This window comes from Vulpes vulpes, chromosome 12, assembly GCF_048418805.1.
Source record: "Vulpes vulpes isolate BD-2025 chromosome 12, VulVul3, whole genome shotgun sequence".
Taxonomy (NCBI): Eukaryota; Metazoa; Chordata; class Mammalia; order Carnivora; family Canidae; genus Vulpes; species Vulpes vulpes.
In genome coordinates this window covers 182107946-182128524 of record NC_132791.1, presented here as the reverse complement: position 1 = coordinate 182128524, position 20579 = coordinate 182107946, and the positions used below count along the sequence as shown (strand labels likewise).

Sequence of the window (20579 nt, the reverse complement as noted above, 5' to 3'; positions counted from 1 at the left end):
CGCCCTGGGCCAAAGGCAGGCGCCAAACCGCTGCGCCACCCAGGGATCCTTATTTTTTACTTTTTAAGTAGACTCTGTGCCCAAGGTGGAGCTTGAACTCACCACCCCAAAATCAAGAGTGCCATGCTCTACCCACTTAGCCAGTCAGACACACCATAGCCAGGATGTATAGTTAATATATACAGTGTTACACTAGTTTCAGGTGTACAATATAGTGATTCGACAATTCCATACGACACCTGGTGCCTGTCACAACAACTGTACTTTTTTTTTTTTTTTTTTAAAGGATTTAATTTATTTATTCATGAGAGACACACACAGAGAGAGAGGTAGAGACACAGGCAGAGGGAGAAGCAGGCTCCATGCTGGGACTCAATCTGGGTCTCCAGGATCACACCCTGGGCTGAAGGCTCGGGCTACGCTGGGGAGCCAACAACTGTACTCCTTAATCCCCATCACTTATCTCACCCATCCCTCCACCCACTTCCCCTCCCCTCTGGTGACCATCAGTTTGTTCTTGTTAGCTAAGAGTCTGTTGGTTTATCTCTCTCTTTCTCCTTAGCTTGTGTTGTTTGTTTCTTAAATTCCTCATATGAGTGAAATCATGTGGTATTTGCCTTTCTCTGATTGACTTATTTTGTTTAGCATTATACTCTAGCTCCATCCATGTTGTTGCACATGGCAAAATTTCATTCTTTTTTAGGGCTGAATAATATACACACACACACACATTCCACATCTTCTTTATCCATTCATCTATTGATAATGAATGGGCTGCTTCCATAATTTGGCTATTGTAAATAATGCTGCAATAAACAAAGGGGTGCATATATCCTTTTGAATTAGTGTTTTTGTATTCTTTGGGTAAATACCCAGTAGTGTGATTACCAGATTGTAGGGTAGTACTATTTTTAATGTTTTGAGGAAACTTCATACTGTTTAGCTCTACAGTGGCTGCACCAGTTTCCATTTCTACTAACAGTGCATGAAGAGTTCCTTTCTCTCCACATCCTCATCAATACTTGTTCTTTCTTGTGTTTTTTATTTTAGCCATTGTGGCAGGTGTGAAGTGATATCTCATTGTAGTTTTGATTTGCATTTCCCTGATGATGAATGATGTTGAATATCTTTTCCTTTTTTTTTTAAAAAGATTTTATTTATTTATTTGTCAGAGAGAGGGAGCAAGCGTGTATGCACAAGCAGGGGGAGCAACAGGCCAAGGGAGAAGCAGGCTCCCTGCTGAGCAAGGAGCCTGATGCGGTACTCGATCCCAGGACCCCTAGATCATGACCTGAGCCAAAGGCAGACGTTTAACTGACTGAGCCACACAGGCTTCCCTGTTGAGTGTCTTCATGTGTCTGTTGGCCATCTGGATTTTTTTTTTTAAGTTTATTTAATTTTTTTCGTGATCTTTACACCCAATGTGGGGCTCAAACTCATATCCTCAAGATCAGGAGTGATTCAGCACTTGCTCTTCTTCTTTTTTTTTTTTTTTAATTTTTATTTATGATAGTCACAGAGAGAGAGAGAGAGAGAGAGAGAGAGAGAGAGGCAGAGACATAGGCAGAGGGAGAAGCAGGCTCCATGCACCGGGAACCTGATGTGGGACTCGATCCTGGGTCTCTAGGATTGCACCCTGGGCCAAAGGCAGGCGCTAAACCGCTGTGCCACCCAGGGCTCCCAGCACTTGCTCTTCTAACTGAGCCATCCAGGCACCCCTGGATGTTTTTTGAGAAATGTTTGTTCATGTCTTCTGCCCATTTTTATTTATTTTTTAAAAATATTTTACTTATTTATTCATGAGAGAGAGAAAGAGAGGCAGGCTCCATGCAGGGAACCCGACATGGGACTTGATTCAGATTCCGGGTCTCCAGGATCACGCCCTGGGCGGAAGGTGTGCTAAACTGCTGAGCCACCCAGGCTGCCCTGCACATTTTTAAATTGGATTGTTTTTTTGCATGTTGAGTTGTATCAGTTCTATATATATTTTGGATACTTTTTTTTTTTTTTTTTTTGATAGAGTTAGGATTTGAGCTCAGGTGCCTTCCACTATCGGATGGTAACTATATACTTTCCCCCAATGAAGAAATAAACTGTAAAATATAGTTTTAACTTGCTAATTGAGAGGTCACTTGTCTAGCAACTCAATCTAGGAATGCCTGAGAACAAGGTTAAATGAGCAAAATATCTGGAAGTAATAATTTATCACAAAGCACATATACACAAGGCACATTTATAAAAGACCCTCTCTATATCTTGAAGAATATGTGGTGGAGTTATGTACATGTACTTATTTAACATACAGGAATCCAAGCATTCCTACTTGAAAAAGAATATGTACTATGGTAAAATAAGATTTTGCACATATAGCCTATTATATATTGTGTGCATCTCCTTGCTGTTTTCTTTTATCATATCAGCTGCTGAGGGAATTAAAAAAAACACCTGTGCATCATGAGTATTCAGATGTCCCTGATGGACTGAGGGTATTGAGGTGTCAGGATGACATTACTGGTTAGGATTATATCCAGCTAGATTAAACTTTTTTTTAAAAAGATTTTATTTATTTTTTTTACAGAGAGATTGAGAGCAGAAGCAGGGGGGGAATCAGTCTCCCCGCTGAGCAGGGAGCCCAATGAGGGGCTCGATCCCAGGACCCTGGGATCATGACCTGAGCCAAAGCCAATGGAGCTCCCCAGGCACACCTGGATTAAAATATTTTTGATTTATCTTTAAATTGACTCATTTTGAGGTAATATTCACTGGGAGTCATCTGTATAAAGTAGTCTGGCCTTACTGCTAATGGAGAAACAAAATTACATAAAAATTTGTTCTCCCAAGTATCTTGTCTGTTTGGGGAGATGGTATTATGCATATAGACCAAGAGATATTCGACATGGTGGAATAATGCTATTAGTGAAAGGATCATACATATAGGAATTGCCTAGAGGAGGAATTTTCAGGGTTGGAGCTGTGAAAGTCTCCAAGGGGAAGAGGAATTCAGTCTTGGTGGGAATTACATAGAAAGGAAGGAAGATGCCAATGGTCTTTCACTTTGGAGCCATGGAATGTTCTGCATTTAGCATTTTCTCTTCTTCTATTCTCAATCATGGGACAAATAATAGTATCTCCACCTCTGTTGTTAAGAAATGAGTTAAGCAGGGATCCCTGGGTGGCGCAGCGGTTTGGCGCCTGCCTTTGGCCCAGGGCGCGATCCTGGAGACCCAGGATGGAATCCCATGTCGGGCTTCCGGTGCTTGGAGCCTGCTTCTCCCTCTGCCTATGTCTCTGCCTCTCTCTCTCTCTGTGTGACTATCATAAATTAAAATAAATAAATAAAAAGTTTAAAAAAAAAAAGAAATGAGTTAAGCAGAACTTGAAAGGGGCTTGGCAATTAAAAAAAAAAAAGATTTATTATTTTGAGTTGAGCACAGAGCCCGACACAGGGTTCAATCCTACAACCCTGAGATGATGATATGACCCAAAATCCAGAGTCAGACACTTAACCAACTGAGTCACCCAGTTGCCCCAGTGGTTTGTCAATTTTAGTGAAATTTTGTTTGTAAGAAATAGAGACTATCTCCACAACAGTTTTCCTAACTATAATTTTCTATACTAAATATAGATTCACTGAACTCTGTCATTAAATTTGAATTTCATTGTAGGGAATGGGCTGGAAATTTTGATAATTTTTAAATAATGAAGCTGTACCACACTTATTCTTGCATGCCATATTGCTTTGCACTTTGAACATAATAAAAAGTACCACACAAACTATGAAATCTGCTTTTAAATGTCACAAAGAATAGGCATTTAAATTGGTGATTGGGAAGAATAAATCATGCTGTCCATAAGGGTGACATTCCCCAAAGTGGGATAGGGATGATTTTAGGTGGTGCATAGAGTAACATTTTGAGGCTGCATAGTGTAGTGATCAAGAGCTAACTTATCAGGAAGAATGACATTGTTTTTATTTTTGTAAATCTCTTTTGTGTCTGGTGTATTAAAGACAGCTGGATTTTCATATTTGCTTCTCTGTTCAGTCTGTCATGATAGGTTGTTTTGATTGAAATAGATGAAGAAAATCTAGACTCAGATATTTAGTTGGAAAAGGAAGAACTCAGTTGCCTTTTCAGATAATTGTGTATATTTTTTCATACTGTATTGAAACTGAACAAGAAGTAATTTCCTAAAGGTTAGTTGCCATATGGAATCTGAACTGAATGAACTTTTCAGTTGGTACACTCGTGAGAGAATGAGACTGTAAAAGGCAAATAATGGCCTAGTGTTAATATGAAGATAGTTTTGAACTTGCAGACTTCCTGACGATCTGAAACCCCCCAAAACAGGAATCCCTATACCCCATTTTGAAAACAGCTTTAGGGGATGCCTTTGTTATTTTGAAGTAAGTTTTATTATTTACCACCAGTAGAGGGCAGAGAAGACTACTTTATTAAGGGCTCTTGAAAAACCGCTAATAGCTTTTGTTGTAAATCACTTTCTTTGTGTTGCATGTTTGGGTTAAAGATCTTATAAAGTCGCAGGAAGTCTTAGAGATTGTTTAGTGATCTTAATGGTTAGTGGTGACAAGTTAGGAGAGCACTCCTTTCCCTTTTAGGTATATATTAACTAAAGGAACCTGATATGCTAGTGAATCAGAAGCCTTGCCCTGGACAGTCTTAAAGAAGTACTGAAAAATTCTTACTCTTCTGATTCTTATTATTCTTTTTTTAAAAATATTTTATTTATTTATTCATGAGAGACACATGGAGAGAGGCAGAGACATAGGCAGAGGGAGAAGCAGGCTTCCTACAGGGAGCCCGATGTGGGACTGGATCCCAGATCAGGATCATGCCTGGAGCCAAAGGCAGACCCTCAACCGCTGAGCCACCCAGGCATCCTGGCGTGACTGTGTTCCAATCAAACTTTATGGAAAAGGTGGTGGGTCAGATTTGACCTGCAGATTGTATTGTGACAACCTTGGACATAAAGTGCAGAATTATTAGGTTCATTTGTATGTTTTTTATTTTTAGGAATTATTTTTTTAAGTTTTTTATTTAATTTTTTAACTCTGAAAAACATATATGGAAAAGAAAAAGAAAAACATATATAGGGTTACAAAACAAACTTTAAAACTGGATAAATTTGTCCCTAGCTCCTCCCCACTATTCTTTTCTCTCTGTAGATAACACATTTTGCTTTTTTTTTTTTTAAGATTTTATTTATTTATTCATGAGAGATACACAGAGAGAGAGAGAGAGGCAGAGATACAGGCAGAGGGAGAAGCAGGCTCCACGCTGGGAGCCCCATGCGGGACTTGATCCCGGGACCCCAGGATCGTGCCCTGGGCCAAAGGCAAGCACGAAACCGCTGAGCCACCCAGGGATCCCCCCATATTTTGCTTTTACTTGTTCTTTCACTGCCTTTTTGACAATAGAAGCAAATAATGTATTTTATATTTGGTCTCTTTCTTACACAAAAGGTAGCATATTCCTTTATACCTTACTTTTAATATTTAATATGTCTTAGAGATAACTACATAGCTACATAGTGGTTCACAGCAATTTTCTTTTACAAGCATGCCATTATATGGGTATACTATTGTTTATTCCATACGTTCTCTTTTAATGGACGTTTGGGTTGTCTGAGGTCTTTTGTTGGTACAAGAAGCACTACAATGAATAGTCTTGTGTATATGTCATTTTACATTTTTGCCTGTGTATTTATCTATAGGAAAGATTCCTAAAAGGGGGGATTGCTGGGCCAAACGTTAAATACGTATGTAATTTTGCTAGATTTTGCCAAATTGCTCTCTTCAGGAATGTTACCATTTTAGTTTCTTCCAGCAGTGTATGACAGTGCGTGATTTCCCAAAACCTTGCCACATAATGTGTTATAAAACTTTTGGATTTTAGCCAGTTGATAAATGGAAAGTGCTATTTCAGTATAGTTTTAATTTACTCTTCTGTTATGAGCAAGGTTGATCATATTTTCATGTTTCAAAGTCATTTGCATTTCTTTTTCGCTAAACTGTTCATATCTTTTGCTTATATAGTGTTCATACTCTGTTCACTTTAGAGTATGTTTAACGAGCATATTCTAAGTAACTTTTTGTTGTTGTTGTTAAATAACATTTAATGGAACTTTTTTTTTTTTAAGTAATCTCTCCATCTAGTGTGGGGCTCGAACTCTTGACCCTGAGATCAAGTCAGATAACTGTTCTGACTGAGCAGCCAGGTGCCCTGCAACATAACTTAATGGCTGCAGATATTCCATTATTCATTCATTTAGCAACTACCTATTTTGAACAATACTGTATTATCAGACAGGCCTTGTTCCAGGCAAGGAGAATATGGCAGTGAACAAGACAGAGCAACATCCCAGTCCTCAAGCAGCTTTTATTCAAGTTGGCGAAGAGGCAATAAATAATAAAGTAAATCTTACACTTACATATTGTATGTTAGATACAGGTAGATGGTTATTTACTCATCTAATCTGTTACTGAATGTATATTTTCTCATTTTATGCTATTATAAGTTATGCACTGTTGAGCACTCTTAGTTACTCCATTTTAATCCTTTCTTTTGTTTCTTAGGTGTTTTTATTTATTTTTTAAGATTCTATTTATTTATTTGAGATCGAGAGAGAGCATGAGCAGGAGGAGGGGCAGAGGGAAAAGGAGAGGCAGACTCTCCACTGAGCAGGGAGCCCAGTGCGGGGCTTTTTTTTTTTTTTTTTTTTCCAGTGTGGTGCTTGGTCCCAGGACCCTGGCAACATGACCTGAGCAGAAGGCAGATGCTTAACCTACTGAGCCATGTAGGTACCCCTCTTAGAAGGTGTTTTAATTTTAATTTTGAAGTCTGTTACTACTTATATCCATTTACATTTTCAACATTTTGTTATGGTTTTATAACCATAACCCTCCATTTTGCATTGTATATTTTTTTAAGATTTTATTTCAACATTTTGTTATGGTTTTATAACCATAACCCTCCATTTTGCATTGTATATTTTTTAAAGATTTTATTTATTTATTCATGAGAGATACAGACAGAGAGAGGCAGAGAGAGAACCAGGCTCCATGCAGGGAGCCCAACGTGGGACTCGATCCCAGGACTTCAGGATTATGCTGTGGGCCGAAGGCAGGCGCTAAACCGCTGAGCCACCCAGGGATCCCCGCATTGTATTTTTAATAGTTATCCTGGAATTACAATATACGTCCTTAATTTTTCACAGTCTACTTAGAATTAATATTGTTACTGCTTCACATAACAGTTAAAGAACCTCAAGAACTTTGCAACTATAAGGGTCATTTTATAGCTCCCACTTGGGCATTATGCTATGAGTTTCATGTTTATTATATCTATTGTAGTTATAAATCCCAATACCATTTTATAAATTTTGCCTCAGACACACACACACACACACATATATGTATTTGAAGAAATTAAGAAAAAAAATCTTTTATATTTACCTGGATATTTACATTTCTGATGCTTTTCATTTCTTCCTAAAGATCCCAGTTTCCATCTAGTATTATTTTCCTTCAGATTGAAGAATTTCCTTTACTGTTTGTTTGTAGTTCGTTCAGGTCTGCTGATAGTTCTCTTGGTTTTCAATGATCTGAAATGTCTTTATTTCACTTTGATCTTTTTTAAAGATTTCATTTATTTATTCATGAGATACACAAAGAGAGAGAGAGAGGCAGAGGGAAAAGCAGATTCCATGAAGGGAGCCCGATGTGGGACTCAATCTCAGGACTCCAGGATCACGCCCTGAGCTGAAGGCAGGCATTCAACCACTGAGCCACTCAGGCATCCCTTCTCTTTGATTTTTGAAAGCTATTTTTACTAGATCTAGAATTCTGAGTTGGCATTTTGTTTCTTACTCTTAAGAGAGTGTGTGCAGGAGCAGTGGTGGAGGGATAGTAGGAAAGAGAGAGAGGGAATCTTTTTTTTTTTTTAATTTTTATTTATTTATGATAGTCACAGAGAGAGAGAGAGAGAGAGAGGCAGAGACACAGGCAGAGGGAGAAGCAGGCTCCATGCACCGGGAGCCCGACGTGGGATTCGATCCCCGGTCTCCAGGATCGCGCCCTGGGCCAAAGGCAGGCGCCAAACCGCTGCACCACCCAGGGATCCCATAAATAAATCTTTAAAAAAAAAAAAAGGGATCCCTGGGTGGCGCAGCGGTTTGGCGCCTGCCTTTGGCCCAGGGCGCGATCCTGGAGACCGGGGATCGAATCCCACGTCGGGCTCCCGGTGCATGGAGCCTGCTTCTCCCTCTGCCTGTGTCTCTGCCTCTCTCTCTCTCTCTCTCTCTCTGTGACTATCATAAATAAAAATAAAAAAAAAAAAGATTGATTTATTTATTCATGAGAGACACAGAGAGCGGCAGAGACACAGGCAGAGGGAGAAGGAGGCTCTACGCAGGGAGCCCGATGTGGGACTCGATCCCGGTGCCCAGGATCAGGCCTGGGCCGAAGGTGGCGCTAAACCACTGAGCCACCCAGGCTGCCCCCCCCCCCTTTTAAAAATATTTTATTTATTTAACTGAGGAAGCGGTGGGAGGGGCAGAGGGAGAGGGACAAGCAGACTGCATCCTGAGCATGGAGCCAGATGAGGGGCTTGATCGTATGACCCTGAGATCACTACCTGAGCTGGAACCAAGAATCTGTCACTTAACTGACAGAGGCACCCAGTGCCCCAGGAGAGAGAATCTTAAGCAGATTCCACACCCAGAGAGCCCGACTTGCAGCGCCATCTCGCAACCCTGAGATTATGAGCTTGCGATCCTGACCTGAGTCAAAATCAAGAGTCTGATGCTTAACCACCTGAGCCATCTAGGTACCTTCTATCAGTATTTTAAGATGTTTTTCTACCATCTCTTAGGAGTCATTGTTGGTAAGTTTATAGTCATTCACAGCATCATCCCTCATAGATAGTGCCTCATACTTTTCTGGCTGCTTCCAAGATTTTCTTTTTCTCTCTGGTTTTAACAATGACTATAATAATGCCTACTTGTGATTTTCTTTTTACTTATCTTAATACTTAGAGGACCAACATGGGCTGGGCCTACAGATTTCGTAGTTATTAGCTTATAGATGGCTTTTAAAGACATGGACCTGGAGAAGATCCTTGAGGAGGAAAGTGCAGAATTCAGGAGAAGCCCTGGAAAACGTAGCAGCAACCTGGTAGAGAAGGAGTTGGCAGTGGAGGCAATAGAGGGATGGCCCTTGAGGTGTCTCAGAAGCCAAGAGATGAGGTGTTTCAAGAAGGCAGTTGTCAACTCCTCAGCTACTGCTATGAGCATGTAAGCGCTCCTTCACCAGTAGAGGGCAGGAAAGACCATTTTAGGAAGGGGTGGGGTGGTGGTGGTGATGGTGGGGGAGATTGAAAATAGATGTTTTGTGGGAAAGAGGTGATTAAATGTACCCCTCTGAATCTTAGGCTGTAATTTGTGACCTCCCTTACTAGAATGTAAGTCCTATGAGGGAAGAGACTTTTTTTTTAGTGCTTTATACTTGGCACCTGGAACAGTTTGAATGAATTTTCTGTGGTAAGTATTCCGCCTTTTATTTTTCTGTTCTGGCTACAATTTGAGCCCAGGAAGATGACTAGACAAGGTCTCTGCCCTCTGAGCATGTGAGGAATAGAAACAAACTAGATGAAGTATAATGTGTTTAGGTTCTGTCATTCAAACCACATCCCAGAGTGCTTCGGGAAGGTAGAAAGCATGGTCTCGAATTCTGCTTAGGCTCGGGTGGTGCAACTGGGGGAGGCTTTCCAGGGGCAGTGACATCTGGGCTGGGTCCTAGAGAATGAGCTGGAGTGGCCAAGGCATTCCACACAGAGAAAAGTAGTTTGTTTCCCATGTATGTAATTTTTTTTTTTTCCTTCAAAAGGATCGGATTCCGGTTCACTACTCATCACAAAACATGATGTCCTGTTGGCTACTTTAAACTCTAACCTGTCTGCTTTGGAGGACAAATTGCTGAAGGATCCTCACTGGAAAAAACTGAAACTCCTAAGGGATGAAATGGCTAATAAGGCAGAAAGGCCCCAAAACTCTGTGGATGTCACCTGGAATTTTACCTCTCAAACCTTATTGTTGCTATTGTGCTTGAAGGAAACCATGATCCACCTTGCAGCCAATTTCAACCCGGGTAAACCCAACCCGAGGACTCCAGAAGCTGCTCCTGCCCTGAGCCCGGATACACTTAGTATCTCACAGCAGAAGACTGTCCAGTCAGCCTTGCAGTTCGTAGTCACCTTGGGTGTCTGCCCCTATCTCATGCCCGGAGTTGGAGTCCCTTTGAGATGCAGAACTGAGTTTGGGGCCGTTGTTCAGGATGTAGTATGTCTCGATGCTCCTCCTCATGCAGCCCGGAGACTGTACACCAGCTGCAAGCTTCTTCTAAATGTTGCACATCACACATCTCTGGGGAGCTTGATTTTCAGCCGCCATTTTGGGGATGTTGCTGCCGGTCTGTGCCAGCTCGGATTCTGCCCAAACAAGGGAAGGTCACAAAAACCTGAGGAAGAGGTAAACACATGCTGAGTGTGCACGTGTCTGTGTGAATGTGTGTATATTTGTGTGTGTTTATAAAAGACAACTCTTAGTTCTTTGGAAAGGGGCTGTTGGAAAGACCTAGAATTCCTGTAGAATGCCAAAACATATGCAGTGGATAAATGAATCTTTTTAGAAGGCTGGAGTTTCATTTATTAGATGCTAGTCCTTAGCACACCTAGAGAATCTGTTTCGCCTGTTTCTTTTTATTTATTTATTTATTTTTATTTTTGAAGATTTTTTTTTAAAGATTTTATTTATTTATTCATGAGAGACAGAGAGAGACAGAGAGAGAGGCAGAGACACAGGCAGAGGGAGAAGCAGGCTCCATGCCGATGTGGGACTTGATCCCGGGTCTCCAGAATCACGCCCTGGACTGAAGGCGGCGCTAAACCGCTGAGCCACCAGGGCTGCTCTGTTTCTTTTTATTTTCTGACAACTGTTGCAGTCTATGTCTTTAAGCCTCTGTTTCTTTCTTTCTTTCTTTTTTTTTTTTCTTTTGCCTCTGTTTCTTTTTTAATAAAATGTGTATAATGATACCTGCCTTGGAAAGTGGTTGTGAGGATTAAGGATAATATGGGTAGAGTACTTAGCCCAATCCCCAGTAGTGCTTATCAAAAAGTAATTACTACTAATATTAGTATTAAACTATTCATCTCTCCTTCATTAAGGTCTTGGGAAGATTAAATGAAATGAAGAATGTAAAGCACTGAGTACACTGCATAATTCAATCAGTGTTTCTTGTTATTATTAGCTGTTGGGGTGTGCGCCTGTTTTTTTGCTGACATGGTAAGGATTTGAGTACCTGGATTGTAAAGGTGCCGTAGAGGTTACAGAAGCATTAGGCATTAACCGAGTAGACAAGACTCTTAAGTAGAACATAGCAGGGACCAGTGCCCCTCCCATGAGAAGACCACCAGCATCAGTGTAGGAGCATAGCCAGAGGAAGCTGTTGAGATATGAATTTATCAAAGGTCAGGGTGGCTCAGATGCAGGGAAAATACTTAACCCCTAGAGCCAGATTCATAATGCCTACCCACCTCATTTCTTTGTCACCCTCCAAACTTGTCTTCTCTGTTTGTTCCCTTTTCTGTTCTCTCTCTTGCATATGTTCACAAATAGTTGTCTAAAAGTTTCTATCAGGCAGCCCAGGTGGTTCAGCAGTTTAGCGCCGCCTTCGGCCCAGGGCATGATCCTGGAGACCTGGGATTGAGTCCCGTGTCGGGCTCCCTGCATAGAGCCTGTTTCTCCCTCTGCCTGTGTCTCTGCCTCTCTCTCTCTCTCTCTCTCTCTCTCTCTGTCTCTCGTAAATAAATAAATAAAATATTTAAAAAATAAATAAAAGTTGCTATCATCTGAGCAGTAACATGAAATTATGAGCTCCCTCCATGGCTTCATGTTTTGGGGAGCAGTGCACTGTGCTTTTCACTACAGGGTATGAGTCTGTACATTTCTATCAGTGCCTACTGCCACCACATCTCTCAGATAGGGGTTCTGGATTGACAGGTCTTGTTACTATGACTTAAGCAGTGCCCCAGAGTATCTAGAAGGAAGGAGAAAAGGGAAGCACACAGAAAGGACCAAGGAGGGAGACAAGAGAAGTTGCCAAAAGGGGAAACACAGCGGGTGTATGTTTAAGCTGAGCAAAGCCCCAGCGTTAGGGGCTCTTAGCAGTGCCTATGCTTCGTGTTGCTAAATGGTAATGGGCATGACCCTAACTGCTTTACTGAGTAACCAAAGGGGGACAGTACTGGTGAGGCTCAGGGGAACTCAACAAATAGCACCCCTCTTTGCTGCCCAACTTCTGAATGAATTAAAAGCTAATCCAGTAAAGTTAGATGAGAACTCGGAATGTCACTTCTATTACTCCTAAGTGCAAAGCCAAGTATATGACTTAATTGATGGAGACAGCTGGGCTTTTTAACAGTGCATTCCAGAGTTAGACACCCTTACTGCTCACCCAGTTGTAAGGAGTATGGGGAAACCGCAGCACCTTCTGCTCCGCCATGGCAGGGGATAGGCCTCTGTAAAGTCCATGGCAAGGAAGAGCAGAGCAGAATGTGCACTTACTCCCAAGACATAAAAGGAGCTGAGTTGTACATGTCAACACTCACCAATAAGTAAGCATATTCCAAACTCACCAATAAGGTAAGTGCCTATGTGATCTCCTGCCCAGAGTGAGCAAAGGGACGGAGAAGGAGCTAGGAGCATTTTAGTATTATTACTTCCTCCATGTGGAAGGGAGCCAAAAAGAGAAAGAAGCCTGCCCTCCTGTCCTCTCATAAGTGTTTTTATACAGTATTGTAAACATTACCTTCTATTGCCTGCTAAAGCCAAGTACATGTTTCTTTTAGGTTTTAACAGAAGAGGAAAGAACCCTATCTAGGGAGGCCTTGAGAGACATCTTGGATCAAGCATATCAACCGTTAGCAGTCCGAGAATTACTCATTCTTCAGGGAGGACCACCCCAGGTATTTAGGCCTGAGGACTCTTGTGGGTGAATCATTAATGATCATGTGCAGAATGTTGTCTTCTCCTGGGAAATGTGATAATCTAGTTGAGTCTTATTTCATCCTTTAGATCACTAAATGATATTTGTAAAACAGTTACAATGATCCTTGGGATAATTTTTTTTATAAAGGTTTTATTTTTAAGTAATCTCTACATCCAGTGTGGGGCTAGAAACTACACCCCCAAGATCAAAAGTCAAATGCTCTACCAATGAGCCAACCAGGCACCCTGACTGTCAGGATAATTTCTGTTGTTGTTGTTGTTAGATACACAACTTTATTCTTATTTGTATTTATTTATTTATTTATTTATTTATTTATTTATTTATTTATAAATATTTTATTTTATTTTATTTTATTTTTTTTTTTTATAAATTTTATTTATTTATTTATGATAGGCACACAGTGAGAGAGAGAGAAGCAGAGACACAGGCAGAGGGAGAAGCAGGCTCCATGCACCGGGAGCCCGACGTGGGATTCGATCCCGGGTCTCCAGGATCGCGCCCTGGGCCAAAGGCAGGCGCCAAACCGCTGCGCCACCCAGGGATCCCTATAAATATTTTATTTATTCATCAGAGACACAGGAAGAGAGAGGCAGAGACACAGGCAGAGGGAGAAGCAGGCTCCATGCAGGGAGCCTGATGTGGGACTCGGTTCCGGGGCTCCAGGATCAGGCCTGAGGCTGAAGGCGGCGCTAAGCCGCTGAGCCACCCGGGCTGCCCTTTATTCTTATTTAGTAGCAAAAAATCACAAGTGATCAGAATTATGCATTAGGATAATTTTTTTTTTCAATTTATTTATTTATGATAGTCATACAGAGAGAGAGAGAGAGAGAGAGAGAGAGAGAGAGGCAGAGACACAGGCAGAGGGAGAAGCAGGCTCCATGCAGGGAGCCCGACGTGGGATTCGATCCCGGGTCTCCGGGATCGCGCCCTGGGCCAAAGGCAGGCGCTAAACCGCTGCGCCACCCAGGGATCCCGCATTAGGATAATTTTTAAGGATTTTTCTATTAATGGAATGATGGTGACTTTCCCCAAGAATATGGCCGTTTTATTTATTTAAAATTTTTGCTTATTTTAAAAATTTAACTGGATTTTAAATCCAGTTTTATTTAAAATACATTTTATTCATTCTGAAACCAGAGCTTTTTTTTTATATATATACTAAAATTTGATTGTTTGATGATACATTCTTCTGGCAGAAGTACTTGGACATTTTATTCTTTGAATGGAGTCTATATAATCAAGAACTTAACATTAGGGCTATTGTTGGGACTATTTTATCTCCTTTGTTTGAAAAACATAAGAGTATATATTCTGCTAGGTGTAAGATAGTTCCTTTTTTCCTTAAAAATAATGATTTATCTGAAATGTTTTAATTTGATGATGGAGTTACCTATCTGCTTAAATATCTATGTTTAGTTATGGATATAGAGTAAAGAGTGAGAGGCCAGAGGCATTAGTGGTAGGTCAGGAACAAGGACCAGCTGAAATTGGGTATAAAGATACCTTGTAGATGAAGTCATTTTCATCTCATCCGTAGAATATTACTGTAGCCTTCCACTGGGCTCCCCTGGCCTCACACCGCTTTTCTGGATGACTCCACAGTTTGCCAGATTAAATCAAATGCATTATAAGAACATGGTGAAAAGCAGAGGCTCTGGACATCAACATATTAGGATTCAACTCCAGTGTGCAGTTATTTGGATTAGTAAACCTTTCTATCTCTCAGTTTCCTTAATGATAGGATAGTAGCTCCTTACAAGTCCATTTTGAGATCATTTGGGAGTTATTTATCACAGTGCTGGCAAATCATAACCCCTTCCATAAGTGGTGATTATTAGTCTTCCTTAAATGAAAGAGGGCCTAGTTAGGATTAAATGTTTCTGTCACTAATTTTTATTTATTTTATTTTTTAATTTTTATTTATTTTTAAAGATTTTATTTATTTATCCATGAGAGACATATATATATATATATAGAGAGAGAGAGGCAGAGACATAGGCAGAGAGAGAAGCAGGCTCCATGCAGGGAGGCCAACGCGGAACTCGATCCCGGGACCCTAGGATCACGCCTTGGGGTGAAGGCAGATGCTCAACCGCTGAGCCACCCAGGCATCCCTGTCACTAATTATTATGTTCACGTAGTTATGTATCATGATTGACAGCAACATAGTTCAGGTCTAGATCCCAAACAGAGACCCCAGGTCTGTTTTATTCATGGTGGTTCCACAGAGCTCTCAGAAAGGAACACTTGAAGAAATTCAAGTATTTTTTTAAACTGCTGTGCCACAAGGAGTCAGAGTAGCTGAGACCATGGAGGCAAGGAACACCTGCCCTCTTACTGTCACAAATTGTACTCTTAGTGATGAATAACTTTCATAGGACTCTTATATGGAAGCTAGATTTGATTGGAAGGGCTGCATTCAGAGATTGGTTACATTAACTTTGTGTTTCTAAAATCTATATTTCATTCACCTATGTGTTTGGCTATTTCTGGGTTTGAAATTTCACTTGATATTTCACTTGAAGTTTCATGGTATTTCTACTTTCTCATAGGTGATACTAAAGGCAGTTTCTTTGTGGAAAAAAATGCTGTTCTTTTTTTTTTTAATTTTTAAAAAAGATTTTATTTATTTATTTGAGAGAGGGAGAGAGCAGGAGAGCATGAGCATTGGAGAGGGAGAAGCAGGCTGCTCATCCAGCAAGAAACCCGATACAGGTCTTGATCCCAGGACCCTGGGATCGTGATCTGAGCCAATGGCAGCCGCTTAACCAACTGAGCCACCTAGGTGGCTCAGCCCCCCAAATGCTGCTCTTCTGAAGTCTGTTTATCATACTGTTACTTGTCAGCATGACTCAGTATATATTTCTATATTTTAATGATTTCTACATATCCTATCTATTTTACTGACACTGAATTCATACCTTTTACTTCCTTTTTCAGTCCTGCATGGATGAGAAGACACAAGTTAGGTGTCGGGCCCCTGCCTGGCTTCGGCGTCTATGTGGACAGCTACTCTCTGAAAGGTTGATGAGACCCAGTGGTGTTCAGGCAGTAGTCCGGGGAATTTTGGAAGGAGCAGGTGGTAAGAAATAAAATGTTTCTGTTACTTTGGTATCCAGTTTTCTCTGAGTCAGGGTGAATTGTTGGTCTTTAGCACTTGACTGTAAAACCTGATTGTGAATAATCTCTGCCTTTGTGGAGATTGAGGAGGTTCAATTTGGAGATTAAACCTTAATGAGCTTCTTTTACAGAAACTAAATTTCTTGCCTTTTTTTTTTTTTTTTTTTTTTTTTTTACGATAGTCACACACACAGAGAGAGAGAGAGAGAGAGAGGCAGAGACACAGGCAGAGGGAGAAGCAGGCTCCATGCACCGGGAGCCCGATGTGGGACTCGAACCCGTGTCTCTAGGATCGTCCCTGAGCCAAAGGCAGGCGCTAAACCGCTGCGCCACCCAGGGATCCCCCTTCTTGCCATTTTTCTAAAACAGACGATTTTTCTAAAATAATCTGCTTATGTTGTTGAATAATATTCTTGGCTGTTTCAAATAACTTATAATATCAGAGGAAAACATTGCCCAGAACGTTTAAGTAAAACCCTCAAGAAAGGGCAGCCCCAGTAGCTCAGCGGTTTAGCACTGCCTTCAGCCCAGGGTGGGATCCTGGAGACCCGGGATTGAGTCCCACGTCAGGCTCCCTGTATGGAGCCTGCTTCTCCCTCTGCCTGTGTCTCTGCCTCTCTCTCTCTCTCTCTCACTCTCTGTGCCTCTCATGAATAAATAAATAAAAATATTAAGAAAAAAAAAACCTCAAGAAAATGTGAAATTCCCCAGGGGAAAGGGCTTTGTGCCAGGGCACTAGGAGTACTTCACTTCAGGACTTAAAATACAAAACACTTCTCTGAAGCTGGAGAGACCTTAGAGATGCACACTTCAGAATGAAATTGTGGATTCATTTCCTCAATTATATTCTTTAAGTCCACAGGAATAGAAAAATGTTGATTATCATGCTAAGCATGGTAGTCGTTTTTAATTTACATTTTTAAATTTTTTCAACAAAATTATTCTTGTGCATAAAGAGTCAAATTGGTGTATAAGGCTTATGGAGAAAAATAGTCCTTGGCCCCATTCCAGTCCATCTCCCTTACCCAGAAGCAAGCACTTTGACCTCTTTTAACAGGTTTCTTCTGGTATTTACCTCTAAGGCATTTACAGAACCTTTTAAATTTTTTTCATTTTAGGCAGCATTTATCATCTTCTCACCACATGTGGAAGAGGATTTTGCTCTCTTTTAGAACTCTATCACCACTCCCCTCAGACATACTCCATCTCCTAAATAGTCATGTCCTAATTTTGGTTAGGTTAATAGTCAGTGTTCATCTTCTTCTAACAGTGTAATTATTATTTATAGCTGGGTTGTATAGTATGCCATGACTACTTTCCTTTTTACATAACTTTTGTACTTCTTGCAGTTAATAACCACTTGTTTGCTAGGTTTTTTATGTACCTCTCACTAATCTCTTCTCAGATTCTCTCACAGTTTAAGTCTCCTTTCAAATACACCCAATATTCTATTGGTTTGGTCTTCTTGGAGACATCTCTGTCTGAGTCTTCTGTAATCTGGACTAGTTATCTCTTGGACAGCAAACCTCCTGGGATCTCCCTTCACTTTTATCCTGGTGATTCCTTTGCCTTTCTTTTGTGTTTAGTCCCTTATCTCCCATATCCCATGCACATTCATTTCCTATTGCTGCTGTAACAAATTACCACATACTTAGTGCTTCTTGATGGAAATGATATTTATACTGGGCCCTGAAGGCTGAGTAGGACTTTATTAGCTGACAGTGAGAGAAGACTAACACATAGGCAAAGAGAATAGCATGTATGAAGCAACAGACATAGAAAAAGCATAGTGTTTTTGAAGAAGTTTCAGTGTGGGTAAAGCAGTGAGAGCAGAGTGTGGTGTTCAAGATTTTGAACTTTATTCTGAGGGCAATGAGAAACCATGGAAGGTTTTAAGAAGGAGAGAAGTTGGATCAAATATACATTTTATTTATTTATTTTTAAAGATTTTAAAAATTTATTTAATCATGAGAGATACACAGAGGGAGAGACAGGGACACAGGCAGAGAGAGAAGCAGGCTCCATGCAGGGAGCCTGATGTGGGACTTGATCCTGGGACCCCAGGATCATGCTCTGGCTGAAGGCAGACGCTCAATCGCTGATCCACCCAGGCATCCCAAAACCTACATTTTAGAAATACCTATCTGGATGTATTGTGAAGAATGGGTTGGGTAAGGGCAGAAGCAGGGAGATCAGTTAAGCAGTCATCTGAGAGGTCTCAGTGGCTTTGATCAGTGCAGTGGCCATAGAAATGGAGAAAAAGGAATGACTGTAAGAGGTATTTAAGAGGTAGCATTCCAGGGACACCTGGGTGGCTCAGTTGGTTAGGCATCCCACTCTTGATTTCAGCTCTGGTTATGATCTCAGGGTCATGGGATTGGGCCCTGAGTCCAGTTCTGTGCTCAGTGTGGAGTCTGCTTCAGGTTCTTTCTCCCTCTGCCTCTGCTCTTCCCCCTGCTTGAGCATGCACTCTCTCTCTCTCTTTCTCTCAACTAATTAATTTTTTTTTTTTTTTTAAAGAGCTAGCATTGCCAGAACTTAATGAAGGGCTGGATATGTGGGGAGGAAAGAGGAGAGACAAGAATCAATCTTGATTTTCCATTTCTAGTGTGGTAAATGTACCTTGGTCCTATCAGACAAAGGTGAAGTCAACATGGTTGATAGATTTGGTCTAAAGTGACTCTGATGTTTCCTCCCTAGTTCTGCTGGCCTTTGCTTCTAGGGCTAATAAAATGAAAAATTATCAGTTACTTGAGAGAAGTTGCTACATGCAAATAAGTCCTTGCAAATCTTTTTCTGAAGAAAAGTTAGAGTTCATCCAAGGTCATGCAAATTAGAGAGCTGCTGTAAAGACGCTTAGAGCCCTATTTTTTGCTATGAGCTTTTTCCCCCTCTACTTATGCATGTATATATTTTTTTGTTATCTATTTAAATCTTGTTTCTTCTCAAAACTGATTTGAGGCAATTTATATTTACTCACACATTTGCCATTTCTGGTGTTCTTCATTTCTTTGTGTAAATCCAAATTTTAATTCAAATTTCCTTCTGCCTGAAGAACTTCAGCATTTCTTTTTTTTTTTTTTTTTTAATTTTTTAATTTATTTATGATAGTCACAGAGAGAGAGAGAGAGAGGCAGAGACACAGGCAGAGGGAGAAGCAGGCTCCATGCACCGGGAGCCCGACGTGGGATTCGATCCCGGGTCTCCAGGATCACGCCCTGGGGCCAAAGGCAGGCGCCAAACCGCTGCGCCACCCAGGGATCCCCAGCATTTCTTATAGTGCAGGTCTGCTGGCAGTGAATTCCTTTAGCTTTTGTTTATCTGAAAAAGTCTTTATTTCACCTTCATTTTTTTTTTTAAGATTTTATTTATTTATTCATGAGAGACACAGAAAGAGAGAGAGGGGCAGAGACACAGGCAGAGGGAGAATCAGGCTCCACGCAGGGAGTCCCACGTGGGACTCGATCCCGGGACGCCAGGATCATGCCCTGGGCCGAAGGCAGTCGCCAAACCACTGAGCTACCCAGGGACCCCTCAACCTTCCTTTTCAAAAATATTTTTGCCGTCATTTTTGTCTTCGTTCCCCTACATGTGATAGATCTTTCTTTTTCTGGTTACTTTTAAGCATTTTCTCCTTGTCACTGGTTTTTAGAAGTTGATTATGATATTCCTTGGTGTGGGTGATTTTCTTCTTTTTTTCTGCTTAACATTTCTTGAGCTTGTTAGAGCTGAGTTTTATAGTTTTTATCATATTTGGAAATTGTTTAGACATTGTCTTCAAAATTTTTTCTATCCTCTCTTCTCTCTAAAACTGTTTTTTAAAAAAATTTGAGCTCCAATGTAGGGCTTGAACTCACAGTGCCTGAGATCAAGAGTTGAATGCTCTACCCACTGAGCAAGTGAGGTTGCTCTCTTTTTGGAATTTGAATTACACCTAATATTATACTTAATGTTGTCCTATAAGTTACAGATGCTCTGTGTTTTTTTGTTTGGTTTTGTTTTGTTTTTCAGTCTTTCTGTATTTCATTTTGGGTGATTTCTTTTGCTATGTGTTCAGGTTTATTGATTTTTTTCTTCTGCGGTGTTTTATAGGCTGTTAATCCCATCCAGTGTATTTTCATTACAGATTTTTTTTTAAAAGAGAGAGAGAGAGAGCACAAGTGGAGGGGAGGGGCAAAGAGAAAGGGAGAAGCAGACTCCCTGCTGAGCCAGGCGTCCCTAGAGTAACCTTTAATCTGAGGTAATTTGGCCCCACTTCTAAGCCAATAGCATTCTGAGATTTTACTTAATGCCCTGTGTATATATTAGGAGGCCTTTCCATGCACACTAGTGGGAACACAACCTGTTTCCAGCCCTTGTGAACTTTAGGGACTTT

General features: G+C 40.8%; 1 protein-coding gene across 3 annotated transcripts in view; it reads left to right on the top strand.

Annotated features, from left to right (window-relative positions):
- The window catches only part of TANGO6 (transport and golgi organization 6 homolog), a 195529-nt gene that overhangs the window by 1427 nt on the left and 173523 nt on the right, over window positions 1-20579 (top strand). For all 3 annotated transcript variants that reach the window (XM_072731624.1, XM_072731623.1, XM_026011568.2), the window contains exons 2-4: window positions 9905-10545; window positions 12924-13040; window positions 16025-16166. In XM_072731624.1, coding sequence (XP_072587725.1) covers window positions 9905-10545; window positions 12924-13040; window positions 16025-16166 — 900 coding nt within the window. The remainder of the gene's footprint in view (window positions 1-9904; window positions 10546-12923; window positions 13041-16024; window positions 16167-20579) is intronic.